At 38.8% G+C, this 16,662-nt stretch overlaps 1 protein-coding gene across 1 annotated transcript in view; it reads right to left on the bottom strand.

Moving 5' to 3' along the window:
• The window catches only part of LOC124798338 (cleavage stimulation factor subunit 1), a 196,455-nt gene that overhangs the window by 90,047 nt on the left and 89,746 nt on the right, over positions 1-16,662 (bottom strand). The window contains exon 5 of the mRNA XM_047261693.1: positions 12,019-12,141. Within this exon, the coding sequence (XP_047117649.1) occupies positions 12,019-12,141 (123 nt within the window). The remainder of the gene's footprint in view (positions 1-12,018; positions 12,142-16,662) is intronic.

Raw genomic sequence — 16,662 nt, 5'->3', positions numbered from 1 at the left:
GACCACTTACGCCAAATAGAGTTTATTTTCAGGCTACCTTTGCATTTCATTGTCGTAATAATGTTACCAGCGTACAGATTCATTTCACTTTTGATGAGCCAAATAAGGTCGTCTTCAAAGAAATAACTAAAATATCGAAGCTCCTCAGTGGCATCTGAAAAATGCTATGCTACGCTGACTACTTCCTGGAAATCCGGCAGTGCTGGTTGATTGTCTAGTTCAGACCAATCTTGCTCTTTGTGCTCAGTGAGCCACACATGACCAGGTACCACAGTTGGTGACTGATGGTCTGTACCATTGTCTGCATAGAAAAAGAATAATGCTAAGATTGGTACTAAAAGGTACTAAATGCAAGTGAAGTAATGAACATTACTCACAATACAAAATGCGGTACCATAATGAACTCTTCACTTTATGAAAAGTTGAGATATATACATACCTGAATCATCACTTGTACTTTCGTCTGGAGAGTATGAACCCTCTTTGTCAGAATCGTCAATTTCAGATCCTGCATCTCCATAAAGAATATCTAAGATCTTTGCCTCCGTCAACTCGTTGCGCGATATTTTCACGATCGTAAACACCTGTGAATGAACTGCAGGTAACTTCGTCTTTGCAGTGCTCACAGCCGCTCCTAGGATGAGATAGCCGATAAGTGCTCACATCTTGCGGAAGAAGAATGAAATGCCTCCAAATTAGCTGACGAAACTGCTTCGGAGACGCGCTACACGCGTTTACGGAGCCAAATAAAGGCTCGCCTGTACGGTATACGGGCGCCGTCGTCAACGTCAGGGCGGCAGCACCCATATGGTGTACGGGCACCGTGCTGTAAGTGTTAAAGCCGAAGTGGGCATGTACCCCTTTCCAAAGCCTGAGAAACTATACACTAAGCTGGGCAGGTGGACACTTTCTCCAAAATTGACCTCGCCATGATGTACTTACAGTTCCCTTCAATGCATGTTCATAGAAGTTTTTAGTGAACACACTACATGGTTATAAAAATATAAGTGAACAGCTCCCCATCAGACTTCACTCCACCACTCAAGACCATGGTAAAGAACCAGTGAAACATTACCTGTAGTGACCATGACAAGACCCAGAACAAATACGGCTGTAAATATATAAAATTTACGAAGAGCAACAACAGTGACCATAAATTTGAAATTTTAGAGAGAATTGGTGAATTTTGAGCATGCAGATTCATGAGAGATGATATCTGTTGTCAATAGTAATGAAGATCAACAGCTAAAATGCATAAATCAATTGCTAGCACTGTGAAACAAGAATTTCGCAGAGGTTAAGGTAGTTGATAAACAATTATTAAATCTTTTGAGTACAATTATGATGGAGAAGAAATTAACTAGTCCACAAGTTGGAAGATTCAGCTTCAACCAAGGAGGGCTTAGATTGTAATAATCCCAAGGCAAGTAACCCACAGCAGTCGCAGATCACAACTAAGTCATGTCAATCTACAGGGGCAGCACTTTTGATGGCACAGCATGACCTACCACATAGATCCAGCTTCTCATCAGCATCCACTCGCACCAAGATTCTTGCGAGCTGCATATAATCCAGGTTGATTAGTTTCCAAAAAGTTTTTTTGTGTTGTTATTTGTGTTTTGCAGTAAACTTCAAGTGGTTTCACAATCAAGGGTCACGTGTGTGCTATAGTGGTGTAGATTCCCTTGTTGCAATATTATGCTGAGACTAACTAAACGTGTGTTATTGTATATGCTGTATGTCTGTGGTCACAAGAAAAATGACTGCAGACATTTCTCCCTGGCTCAGGACGTTTAGTGAGCAGCTGACTAATAATATCAAAGTTGTGCCAGAGACTGAAATAAAATACAAGAAATGATTAAATCGTCTGTAGATACAACTTATTCTAATGCAGAAACAGATAGAACAGAAAGGGAACTACAGGAAATTTGGGACAACTTAAACAAAACTAAGGAAGTATATTTTGAGGAAATATTTATGTATCCGTTGGAGTCTACCAAAGTATACCACACTCAGAAATCCAGCTTTGGAAGGTACTTAAACTGTAACAATGCTGATGAGGATTTAACACTTGAGCACAGTCTTTATCAGGGAAGTTGGATCTGGGTGAATATACCAAAGTGTATCATAGTTTTTATTGCTATTTTGAGAAGTACTTGAACACGAATATGTATTTGAATGGAGCACTATTAGATGAAAGTAAACAATTATGCAATTTATTCTGTGTGGAACCAGTAAGATTTACTATTAGTGTATGCTGCATAATTTTAGACACACTACTTTATGTGGATATTTGGTGCTGAATAGCAATAAAGGTGCTATCAGTGAATGAGTCAAAAGTCTAGGTTTAAGATGTGTCTATTGCCCAAATCCCAGATTGCCCATATTCTGGAGAGGCTTTGGTTATTTTATGCTGAAGACACCATGGTGCATGTCTGATGTGATGTGCCTCTTGAAAACCAGTATCTGAACTGGAAGCAGTTTTAGTTTATGATGCTGGTTAAGATTTTACAAGTTTATTTTCTTATTCTTATTTACTTATCTGAGGCAATGAAAATAGCCATACATTTATTTGTTTATTGATGGAGAAAAATATTAGTGTTAAGATGAATTTAGGGGCAGTGTATAATGCACGTTAATTCATATAATTACTAGACTTGGATTCAATTTTTAATGATAATTTATTATAGAAAATGAAGTTTTTCTAGTTTGTAGGCCACCTTACGTTAAGGATGCTTACATCATTATTGGTTACATAAATGGTAGTACATGTTATTTTAACCTAATTTTAAACTGAATGACATAGTGCTAGTGAAAGTCTTTCGTCACAGCTCACAATTAAAGAAAGAAAAGTGCAAGTTTTCCATTATTATGAAAGACCATATGACATTATATAGATGCCACAACCAAAGACTGTTTCCTTAGTAAACCTAGACCCTTTTAATGGACAAGAAAACAATCTCTATAATATAGGCAAGTATGATCAAAAGATATAAGTTATAATAAACATCCCTACAACTAAACAATGGAAAATCCAGGATGGGGTATGGCCTTGGCAGCCAGAAGTTGTGATAATGTGTGTGAGTTGCATTTGCATGAGTGTGTGTGTTTATGTTGCCTATTCTGATGAAGGCCTGTTTGGTTGAAAGCTTTGTTTGACGGTCTTTTTATTGTACCTATCTGCAACTCAGCATCTCCACTATATGGTGAGTAGCAATTATCCTTACAACTAACACAGTTTTACATGGGTATAGGGAACACAATAAAAAGTAACAAACATTAGACAGCAAATAGCCTGCAGAACCTAGAGGAGTTCTTGCAAGGAATTGAAGTGGTGAGAAGAGAGATGAATTCAGGGCACACATCTACCTTTTATACGTTTCCTGAAGTCCATACACCCAACCACCCGGGATGCCCCACTGTGGCCAGTTGCTGTGCCCTCACTGAAAGAATCTCCGCTCTAGTAGATCAACACCTTCAGCCTATTACCCACAACCTACCCTCCTACATAAAACATACCAACCATTTCCCCCACTGACTCTCCACAGTTCTTGTTCCTTTACCACATGGTGCACTGCTCATCACAATTAATGTCACCTCCCTTTACACTAACATCCCTAATGTCCTTGGCCTTACCGCTATTAAACACTTCCTTTCCCAATGCCTAACTTACACCTCCTTCCTGGTCACCATGACCAACGATATTCTCACCCACAATTACCTACAGCAAATCCACAGCACAGCAATGAGTATCCGCATGACACCTTATGCTAATCAATTCTTGGGCCATGTAGAACAATCCTCCCTAACCTCCCAGAATCCCAAACCCCCACCTGATTCAGATTCAATGACATAATTTTTTATATGGACCGAGGGTGAGGAAATACTAACCACACCTCTCCAGAACCTCAACATTTTCTCCTCCGTTCACTTCATCTGGTCTTCCTCAACGCAACAACCTTCCTTGAAGTGGACATCCAACTCAAAGATGGCTTACATTAGTACACCCTTATGAAACCTACCAACCACCAACAGTACCTCTCCTTCAACAGTTTGGGCCATCTGAATCCTTCCCACCAACATCAACTTCTCTGAACTACGCACGTGGGAGCTTTCCCTGCAGTCTATCCTGCATTCCTGTAACCCCATCTGGCCTCAACCTTTGCTAGTCCTTGTCCTCCACCTACCTATCCCCTTCCTGCTCCCACTCCAGCACGACTCAGCCTTCCATACCATCAATAAACCCACTAGTCCTTTTCCTCTTCAATATCTCTCCTCCCCCTCCCCCAAACCTCCTGACTGCATTCAGCAACCCTACCCTGCCCCCACAACATCCCTGTAATCTCCCACAAGCTTCACACATTCTCATACCTCAAACTACTATCCCTTCCCCCTCCTCCCCATGCCACCTTCTTGCCCCCACCACCAGATTGCTGCTCCTACAACACACACAGTAACAATTCAGTCCAGCTGCAATGCCCAGACACAGTGGACGCGAGCGCGCGCGCGCGCGAATCGTTCATATTTCATCTAATTGAGTCTATCTATTCCAGAATTCAAACAATGGAAGCTCCAGGATGAAATAACACCAGTAGTATGAAAAGATAGCTTGTTGCTCACCATATAGAAGAGACATTGAGTTGTATTCTGGCACAACAAAAAGACTGCTGTACAATTTAGCTTTCGGCCCAAAGGCCTTCTTCTGAAGTAGAAAGCATGCACCTGCACCTGCACCTGCACCCTCCCACCCACCCACCCACCCACCCACCCACACACACACACACACACACACACACACACACACACACACACACACACACACACACGTGTGTGTGTGTGTGGGGGGGGGGGGGGGGGTTGCACGTGCATGCTTTCTACTTCAGAAGAAGGCCTTTGGGCCGAAAGCTAAAATGTACAGCAGTCTTTTTGTTGTGCCAGAATACAACTCAGTGTCTCTTCTATATGGTGAGCGACAAGCTATCTTTTCATACTACTGGTGTTATTTCATCCTGGAGCTTCCATTGTTTGAATTCTGGAATAGATAGACTCAATTAGATGAAATATGAACGATTTGGCTAAATGGCTACTGGACTATAGGTCCAAGTAATGAGTAGTGCACATGAGAAAACCACAAATGTCAATAAAAAATGTATAATGATCATTATGGATAATAATATTTGTTATCTGAGATCCTATGTCCATAGTAGAGGTCATTACCTGGTAGAAATGTTACGAAACTTAATCAAAGTGAAATATATATGTATGACTGATGGTTTACAACCTATTGTGGACCGTTCCACAGTCCACAAATATGAACACACATATTAATTAAAAGTGGGATACACTTACAACTGTAATTTTACATTAAAGAGTCAAATGATGTTAATGTTTGTATTGAGAAGGTTAGAACAAGTTTGAACTTTAAATACTTGTTGTTTGGTTAGCATTTCACAGTAGTTACAACATGACGACATCATTCACCTAAGGGCAAAAATCTGTAGTGTTACTGATCACTCTGATGAAGTGACGTGTTGAACAAGCATTTTTCGAACTAACGAATGATGATCTCCACTATAAAGAGTTTATTTTCATAATGTATTATATCATTTACTGTCTAGATGTAAGTTTTATTTATGCACATGTATCATGGGATGGATGGAGTGTATATACAAGTGGAAATAATGATAAAAATTATACCATGTTCGTGGTACCTGTAGGTCAGACAGTTTACTCTGTGTCATCGTTTCCTGTCTTGATGTGCGCCGTAGAGGAAGAGGGGCTGTGACAATGTCTTTGACTTCACAGGGACAAGAGAAAACTTGTTGTATAAATACATTCAAATGAGATCTATTTAATACGACAGAATGTTTTTAGACTTCATCCTTATGATATTTCTGTGATGTTCTGTACAATGTAACAACTATAATTTAAGGTCATTGTAATCAGAGTACAACAAACAAGTTAGTTAGTTAGTTGGTTCCATGTTCCACTGATCAATCGCATGGTACGGTGACCCTTAAATGGCACAAAATGCATATACTATATTTATAGATTTATTTATTCCTATTCCCGAATTTATCTATGGTACAGAAGGAGTTGTCAAGCTATTACTGCTGTCTGTCAGACATTTTATTTCCTCTGGTAATTTGTCGAAAATTTTTATATCAGCATATTTTACCCCTTTCTGTGCCAAAGATAGTTTGAGTAAAGGATAGTGCAAGTCTTTCTTTTTTCTGGTATTATAACCATGAATGTCATTGTTGTTTTTAAACTGGTCCATGTTGTTGAGAACAAATTTCATTAGTGAGTAAATGTACTGTGAGGCTGTTGTAAGAATTCCCAATCTTTTACAAAGATACCTACAAGATGTGAGGCTATGAACCCCACACATTTTCGAACCACTTTCTTTTGAGCAGTGAATACTTTTGTCTAAAAGTTGAGTTACCCCAAAATATTATTCAGTATGACATCAGAGAGTGAAAGTATGCAAAGTATGTTAGCTTACTAATTTCTATATCCTCAAAATTGACAATTATTCTGGTTGCAAAAGTTGCTAAACCTAGTCACTTTAGAAGATCCAAAATATGAATTTTCCAATTAAGATTCTCATCTATGTGTACACCCAAAAACTTAGTATGCTCTACCCTGTCTACTGACTTCTGTTGTGTTATATTTATTGAAGGAACTGTACTTTTTGCTGCAGAAAATTGGATGTATTGTGTTTTTTCAAAGTTTAGAGCAAGCCCATTTGCAGAAAACCAATTAATAACTTTTTCAAAGACCTTATTTGTATCATTTTCAATTGGAGTTTCTTTTACTGGATTAATAATGATGCTTGTATCATCATTAAACAGTGTCATTTTAGCTTCCTGTTTCAGATAGGAAGGGAGGTCGTTCACATATATCAAGAACAGAAGGGGACCCATGATTGAACCCTGTGGAACACCTAATGTAATATCACCCCAGTTGGATGAAGTAGCAAACTTATTTAAATCACCTGGCCCAAATAAGGAAACTTTTTGCTTCCTGTTCTGTAGGTACAAATTAAACCACTCATATGCTATTCCATTTGTACCATAGAACTGTAATTTCTGTAACATAATGTCATGGTTCACACAATAAAATGCTTTGGACAAGTCACAGAAAATTCCTATTGGTGAAATTTTACTGTTTAAAGACTCTATTATGTGGACAGTGAAATTGTATATTGCTGTCTCAGTGGAACAGCATTTTTGAAATCCGAACTGTTATTTACTAAGTATCCCATTACTGTTGAGATGGCTAACCGCTCTTGAGTACATTACTTTCTCAAAGATTTTTGAAAATGCTGTAAGCAAGGATACTGGCTGATAATTATTGACATCTGTGGTGTCCCCCTTTTTGTAGAGCGGCCTGACAATGGCATATTTTAACTTCTCTGGGAAAATACCTTGAGTTAATGATGCATTAGATATGTGATTCAACACATCAGCTATAATTGCTCCACATCGTTTGAATATCTTATTAGATATGTAATCTACTCCAACAGAACATTTATTTTTCAAATATTTAATAATTTTACTTATTTCACAAGAGGTTGTTAGGTGAAACTTAATCTGACTAAAATTTTTCAAAACAGACTCTTCCATGTACTGCCTGGCTTTTTCTTTTGAACTGTTCTCACCAATTTTTTCTCCTACACTTAAGAAATGGTTGTTAAATATGTTAGCTACTTGTGTACGTACTGTTGGTTAGGATGGTCTCATTCTCCTTAATAGTAATACTACCTACCCCAGAGGATACTTTTCCTGTCTCCCTTCTAACAACATTCCACATTGATTTGATTTTATTGCTGGAGTTGTTAATTTCTTCTCTAACATACTTATTTCTTGATTTCCTTACAACTTTTCTCAGTATGTTACAATAATTTTTATAGCGTAAAACTACTTCTGGATCTTTGCTAGTTCTTGCTGTCTCATAAAGTTTTCTTTTTCTTTCTGAAGACACTTTAATACCTGTAGCAATCCAAGGTTTCTTTGAAAAGTGTGTGGTGTTACATTTAGTAATTTTCTTTGGGAAACAATGTTCAAAAAGGGATATAAATTTATCAAGAAATATGTTGTATTTATCATTATGATTTGGATCATTATATACATCTCCCCAATTAATATTTCTTAATCTTTCTTTGAAGTGCTCTATAGATACCGAGTTGAGCGACATTACACTTTTACTTAATGGCTTCCAAACTGTACATCCTGTGGGGTTTTGTAAGTTAATCAGTTGTGCATCATGGTACAACAATCCATTTAACACAGGAAAAGCATGTGTTTGTTTTACATCCTCTTTCTGTACAAATACATTATCTATTAGCGTGCTACTGCCTTGAGCTATACGTGTAAGGAAATTGATCACTGATTCTAAGTTATATGTTGTTAATAACACTTCTAGTTCACTTTTCCTATCAGAATTGCTTACAAAGTTTACATTGAAATCACCACAGATTAATAACTTCTTCTTTTTGTCTGACAATGTGAATGAGCAGCTTCGCCTTTATTTGGAGAGTTGAATGCTGGATATGTACTCTTAACTTTTAACAGTAACTCCATAAACTCGAGAAAATAAGTTTGATTTGAAGAAGTTGGCGAATGTGCTAAAATAGTATGGTGTGCAGTCTTAACTCCAGATCAGGCTTCACTTTGCCACCTGATACCACAGTAAAAAACCAGTGGAACACCACAGCAACAACCTAATTCTCTTTGGCATTGCTATGGGCTGGAACACCATCTGATTCTTATCGACTGCATGGTCCTCATAAACACAGAGCACATTGGACCATGTGTAGTGATTCCAACACCAGTCTGACATCAGATTCTACAGTTGCTGCATCAGGGACATTGGGGCACTTCCAGAACCAAAATGCTCGGCCAGCACTATGTTTGCTGGACAGGCATCGAGCTGGAAGTAGAAAGCGTAGTCCGTCAATGTAACAGATTTGTGGAACAGCAGGTGGCCCCATCTCAGGTTTATTTACCACGGCCAGCACCCACCCAACCATGGAAAAAATGCACCTCGATTTTGCAGGCCTGTTCCTGAATACCACGCGACTCATCATCACAGACACTCTTTCCTGATTCTCATACATTGTTAACTGCCATAAAATCATTGTGAGATATACAGTGAAGTCGCTGTCACAGATTTTTGCCGTTGTAGCCCTGCCACAGACATCAGTGATAACAATGGTCCACAATTTCAGGCAGAGGTCTTTGAGAATACTGTAACTGTGTTATAAATGGCGCAAAGAACATCTGTTCACCTCCTTTTCATCCCTAAATCAAATGGAGAGGCAGAGAAATTTGTTCGGTCATTCAAACCACAAATGGCGAACTATGTCCAACATGCTCCAATGGAAGACACCCTGACATTTCTTTTTAGTTTCATATAGAACAACACTGTTTGGCTAGAAGAGCCCATCAGAACTTTTACATGGACATCAGCCCTGTTCTCTTCTGCATTTACTGCTGCCGACAGCCAGGAAACCCCTCCCCCATCCCCTCTGGTTCCTCCACCCTCTTCGAAGTTCTGGCCTGACACGCAGGAGTGGGCCCAGGGGTTCAGCTGACAAAATCATTGGTTCCCAGCCACCATTTGGCATCAACAGGAACGAAGGGTATTTGCACTTGATAATGGAGACCGGACTAACACCCAACATCAGAACCACGTCTGGTTATGCAGCTGCGCACCCCAGTCTTTTTCTCCCCACTCCTTAAACCGATCCTGGTTTTCCCATCCCTTGGCAGATGAGGAGATTGCTCTTGTGTCACTCCCCAGATCCTCCTCTACCCCCCCCCCCTCCCCCTAATTCCTCTGTTAGCTGTTCCAGAATATCACAGCAACAGGAAGAGAGTCCAGCCTCACCTCTGGCTTCCTCCCCATGGGGCTGGCCACTGCTTTGGGTCTTGTTATCGTAAACAGTGACACCATCACAGAATCCACTCGAGGAGCAGATGCCATTCTGGAGCCCAGTCATCATCATGACACCACCTCTGGATTCTTCCACTTTCCCGTGTGGCTGCTGCTGCCCAAGCAATGCAGCCACCACTGACCAGGCCGCTTTCAGCCTCACACTGAAGGGCCCACAGACTGGGAGCTCCTGGGAGCCTGAGCCATCAGCGGAGAGGGATGGGGAGGAAGGGGGGTGGGGGTGGGGGTGGGTGGGGGGGGGGTGGAAGAGGAGGAGGTTGCACAACTCGCTCTCCATCTCCACTCTGCACAGGGCCATGCCCACCATGGCTGTTGTACCCTTGTGGACTGGAGGCGGTATGCCCAAAATCACAAATACCTTTCATCATCTGCCTTATCCTGCAATTTAAGCACAAAAAACTGAATTATCATACCACAATATTGAATAACTTTCACTGTTAATGCCTGGCTAGCAGCATTTAGAAGAATAATGGCCCAATGATGCCTCCAGCCCAAAGTCTGCACCAAACAGTGACACATTGTTTCTCAGTGAGCACTGTCGATTTCCTGAACCCCAAATGTGGCAATTTTGTTGATTAGACAAGTCATCAAGATGAAGATGAGGCTCATTGTTGAAGATGAATTTGTTCGCAAAATCTACAACCACTTGTTTTTTCTTAACTCCATTCCGTGAACTTTATTTGCTGTGCACAGTCATCTGGCTTCAGTTCTTGAGTCAACTGAACATTTTAAGCAACAATGTAGGAAAAAATAAATTGCTACTTATCGTGAAGTTGACACGTTAAGTTGCAGGCAGCACAATTAAAGAACACCTACACATAAGCTTTCAGTCACAGATTTCATCTGAAAACGAAAGAGAAACATACACCATTCATTCACACAAGCAAGCACACCTCACCACACACAACTGCCAACACCAGCAGCTTGGACCAGAAGTTGGCATTCTGGTCCGAGCTGCCAGAGTTGGCGGCGGTCATGTGTGCATGAGGAGAGCTAGCTTGTGTTAATGACTGGTGTGTGCTTCACTTCCTTTTTTTTATGAAAGCTGTGACCGAAAGCTTATGTGTAGGTGTCTTTTAATTGTACTTGTCTTCAACTTAACATGTCAGCTTTACGGTAAGTAGCAATCTATGTTTTCCTACATTATTGATATTCCAACCTGACATTTCCATTGTTTGAACTTCTTTAAGCATGAAGATACAAATCTTTTGTCTGAGTATAATGTAAAGAGCTTTTCAAAATGTCCAATTCTTGACCATGGTGCCGAACTGATGCCCCTGAACTCTCCACAACACTCTCATGAACTGTTTCAATGTTTTATGATAAATGATGTGTTGAATAATTGCCAGTGTGTTTTAATAACAGTAATGGAGCCAGTCTCACTACATTTTTTTAAATTAATTAAATGATGCTGAATCACTATTCTGACCAGATTTTGTACGAAAATTGAGTAATGTAGCTTCAAACACATTATTCTCTCATGTAGCGCTCCACTTTTAATAATGCACAAATTCAACTCTTGCATGCATTTTGGGACATATTACATAAAAATTAAATAAACAGCGAACAACTCGGCAATATCCACAGCGGCATTAATTTCTAAAGTATCTTACACATTCCTGGCCTAGAAAGAGTGTAGCTGTATAGTCAATCATCTTTTTCGTGTGCATCCACAATAGTATTACTTATTTCAACACACTGGCTGATAATGTTACAGCCATTTTCAAGGTAAGTCACTCGTTGAATACTGTTACCTTTATAGTCCTGTCCATAAGAAACATATTGTATGATGGTTCACTCAAGACTGTGGCAATTGCTACGCAGGTAAAGAGGGTAGAGACTTTTTAAAGATTATTCTAATTTCATATGGCTCTCTACATTGTATATGATGGCCTTATATCTGTATAAAAAAATTTCTTGCTATGAAAGTAAAAGTCAGAAGTAGATTTAAATGTCCTGTTCCACAAAGAAACCTTGGAGATCAAAGAACGAAAGCAATAGCAATGTTGCACACTGTATACATAAACTACATGCCAATGTTCACATAAAACAACTCACCGTAATTGTACGAAATGCCTTCTTGACAGAAGTCTTGCTGTAATCAAATAGTTTGACAGTAAAATCTCTGGATCCGGATGCCAGAATTGGTTCACGGGGATGAAATTCAAGGCATGTTACTTCCTGTGTAACAGAAAATGAAAAATCAGTTTTACTCCAAAAAATTAAAAATAATTTGCAACTTTATTCACATCAACTGTTTTAAACAAATGAAAGACATTGTGTCTGTATAGGAGAGGAATGTACCAATACCCAAACATCCTTTCAACTGCTTCTGCAGTCGTATAATACCTACAGTCTCCATAATAACAATATTATTTAGTATCAAAAATAATTATTTTTTGACAATATAATGTAAATACATAGACTAAAAAAATCTACCTTCTTTTGTATGTGTGTTCTGCTACTGCTTGGTGAGAAGATTTTGTCTTAACTTTCCATTTGTATTATAATCTGATTTAATAGGATAGATTGCTACTCATCACATGGAGGAGCCATTGAGCAGCAGACAGGTACACTGAGCAGCAGACAGGTACATTTAAAAGTAGACTGTTTGAAACTGTTAAGCTATCGGGCGAAGTCTTTCTCATCAGATAAAGAAATACAAACAGATTCATACATGCACAACTCGTACATGGCCACTGTCATCTCCAGTCAATGTGGTCCCACTGAAATGCATAGTGATCTCGGTTGGGGTGGGTAGTGGGAGTACAGAGGAGGCATGGGGTGTACAGGGATAGCAAGGTAGGGGTGGGGGAAGATGTTAGTGCTGCTTGTGCGAGTGTGCAGAGATATGGTGGGGACAGGATACTGAGCAGGGTGCATATGCGGACAAGAAAAAAAAAATTCCCCGGATTTTTCTGCTAAAAATACACTTTTTCTTGGGTGAAAATACACTGTATCCTAGTGGAAGCACATTTTTTCCATGCTAAATGGCAATATATTTTTCCTTGGAGCTGTAAAACTTATCAATCCTTTAAATCGTAAAGGTTACATACACCAGCTTAGAACTTCTTGGCATGTGATCTCACCAGGCAATTACAGCAGATACTCAGGGGACTGGATGTGAAATGTAATCAACCAATAGCAGCATCATTGTTAAGTAGTGCGAACACACAAATAGGAAAAGTTAATGGTTTAAATAGATATAATGCAGCACAGCTACAAGAAAAGCACATATAATATTGCTTACCAAAAGTTTTTTGCTGTTTTTGTCTGAGGATGTGGTTAGTCAGTGTCCTACGCACACAGCTTCAACTGCAGCAATTGAATATTTCTGACAAGCATGATTATACATTTCACTGCTGTGCATCATACTTTTTGTGTGTTATCTGACTGAATACATGATCTGGCGAGCACTTTGACTTTCTCGTAGAACCAAACATGTGAAATTGCTAAAGGACTCACTTCATACCGTTCTTGAAGGATAATTATACTTTTTGCCATAATTATTGCATAATTTGTAATTTATGAAAGAACTAAAATAATTATGAAAATCTAACCTTGGAACTTAATCTTTTCTAGAGTGTGTTACCCTTTAAGATATCAAACATGTATCTGCTGGTAAAATTTTAAATAACAGAATAAATAGCTGGTCTTCTCGACCCGAAACTTTTCTAAGTGGCTGGTCCTCAGTATTAACTTTTGAATGAGAGTCTAATGCTCCATGATTTAAGGAATTCATCGCACATTCTCACATGTAATATAATTTACTTTAAAAGTAACACTCCTCAAATCACCATTCACAGTATTTTCTGGGGACCTATTACAAATGTAAAAGGTTGCAATGTCACGCTCACTGAAATGAGGCCCACAAGAAAAATGCAGCAAAAGCAGATTGTTTTACAAAGTATTGCATAGTCTTTGACACATTTTGCTTTCGGCAGACACGTGTGTGCACTGTGTTTTGCTGTTGTAAATAGCACATTTTCTTTGCAACTAAAGTTTTATTTTGGTGTTGTACTCTCATATATATTTTATTTCTGCAGTAGTGGACTAAAGTAAAATTCTTTGTTAGAGTATCAGTTCTTCCCAGTCTATATTACAGATTTTTAACTGAAAACGGAAACAATGAAGAACTCCTGGAACTCTAAAAAGTTTCCGGGTTTTTCCCAGATTTCTCCTGGATGAAAAAAATTACCACTTTTTTTCTGGGTTTCCCAGTTGTCCTGTGGAGTATACACCCTGATGAGTTACTATGTGTAGCTTCAGCAGTTTGTGCTTGCGTAAGGGAGCAGGCAGGGGGATGAGGAGAGGAGAGGAGTAGAGAGGGTAAAATGACTACAGAGTTGCACTGGTGGGGTAGAAAGCATGTGTAGGCCTGGACTGAGGGCAGGGAAGAGAATAGGCAGTTCGAGCCCAGGGACTAGCAAAGGTTGAAACCAAGAGGTTTACCTTCATGTAAATCAATTATTCACTCACTTCAGTCAGAAACAGAATGATCAAACCCAAGATTTAGCAACAAGGTTAGAATTTGATATTGAGGAAAAATGTAATAAGGTAGAAACGGAAATCAATGAAACATTAGGATCATTTGAAAATGTATGTAATGTTAAGTTCGAAGCTGTAAATCAGAGATTTCATACTGTAAGAGAGAGAGTTGATAAGCAAGAGAAGTTGATACCAATTATCCAATCGCAAATTACAGGCGTGAATACACAAGTAGATACTGTGTAAAGAAATTTCAGAGAGAAACTAGCAAACTCTGACATTATAAATATAAATAGTTTGGAGGAACAGGTGGAAGAACTTATATATCGAAAAGTTTCCGAGAAAGTAAAATCCTGGAACGGATCTCCTATTTTATCTTCTGAACTTAGTGATACCAAGAGAGGTATGAATGACCTATGGAGAGAATTCAAATTTATCAAAGATAAAGTAGACAAGAGGATGACTTCTCCTTACATAGTATTGACTAGTGAAGTGATGACTGATCTACAATGGGGGGCCAATTCAGGATTATCCAGGCAATTCCCTATGTTTAAGCCACACAGGGATGTACATCCAACTCATTTTTTTAAAAGATTCAATCAAGCTTTGCCAAAGAACTGGGAAGATTCTAAGAAAATTGAATTTGCTGTGGGGTAACTTTTAGGGGAAGCCTCAGAATGGCATACTGTAAATATCGAGAACTTTTCTTCTTGGGAAGACTTTCAAAGGAATTTTAAAGAGAAATACTGGTTGGCTAGTGCACAAGACATGTTAATATCAGATTTGTGGGACCTGAAATATTACAATAATACATGGAGTACTATGAGAAAATATTTCGACTGGCATTTAACACAGGCGAAATATTTAGATAAACCCATGGAGGAAGAAGGATTGATTAGAATTTTAATTAGATGTTTACCCATCTATGCAAGGAAAGACATCTTGTGTAGTGGCTGGAAAATGGTTGAAGAATTGTTATCTTTCGTTGACACTCTAGATGCAATAAATAAAGACTATAAAGAAACTCTACATCATGGGGAAAATCTGAACTACAAAAGGAATAGTAGTAATAATTTTAGAAAACATGAGGCTAACCTAGATAGGGTACACCAATGCAACAGCAAAAATGGTAATGACAATTATCAAAAGAAACATCCACCTTCGAATTTAGGTCCCGTAACTTCGCAGGAATTTGTACCAAGTATTAGTAAAACACAGTGGTAATGTAGTATCTCGATTCAGTAATCAACCTGTGATTACTGATAGTGAGGAAAACGTAGTGCGATCTGGACCCAGGGCCAGGGCCCAGGTCGTGGAGATACACTAGGAGGCCTGGTTCATAATAAGTATGTTAATTTTATGCACAAAATACCGACAAAGGAATGGTTGTTGCTGGAAGAACCAAGCTTGACTAACAACAATCCACAACCTATAATAGCAGGGACCATGGAAAATTCCAAGATTAGGGTATTTATAGACTCAGGGAGTGAAGTATCACTCATATCTAGTGCATTCTGTGACTCATTACAGACTAAACAACACTTACCACTGTTACCAGTAACTGGAGTTTACATAGTCGATATAACAGGAACGAAAAGTAAGGTGGTGAAATACAAAACACAAGTGAATTGCAGCACTGGAAATGAATTATTTCGTCAAACGCTGTTGACAGTGAAAAATACAAATAGAAATGTTTTATTGGGTTTAGATTGGTTATTAGAATTTAAAGTCATCCTAAACTTTGAAGAAAATCTTCTTCGTTTTGGTAAAAGGAACAGGAGATGATGGATACCATTCATGACAGATAACCACATTGCAAAACAAACAACTGAGTGTCAATGTTTACGATTAACTGCTACTGCACAATTGTCACCAGAGATCGATAGCATAGATCATGTATCAGATTGAGCTGACATACAAGGCAAAGTAAATGAGTCCGTAATACTGACCGATCAACAAAGACAAGATTTATATAAAAAATATGAATTAGTGTTTTCCGATAGTCCAAGCAATATCACTGACTACATATGTAAGTTTAAAATCAAAGGTGACACTCCATTTTTCTGTAAGTCGTATCCGATACCTGTGAATTTGAAAGAAGCAGTTAGGGAGGAAATCAACAAGATGATTGATAACAGTATTAGAACGTAGTTCTACCCATTGGTAGTGGTGAAATAAGCTACAGGTAGAGTACGATCAGTGTCAGACACACGA

This window comes from Schistocerca piceifrons, chromosome 5 (genome assembly GCF_021461385.2).
Source record: "Schistocerca piceifrons isolate TAMUIC-IGC-003096 chromosome 5, iqSchPice1.1, whole genome shotgun sequence".
In the NCBI taxonomy this organism is placed as follows: Eukaryota; Metazoa; Arthropoda; class Insecta; order Orthoptera; family Acrididae; genus Schistocerca; species Schistocerca piceifrons.
Note: the sequence above shows the minus strand (reverse complement) of the source record. Positions and strands in the feature narration are given on the sequence as shown.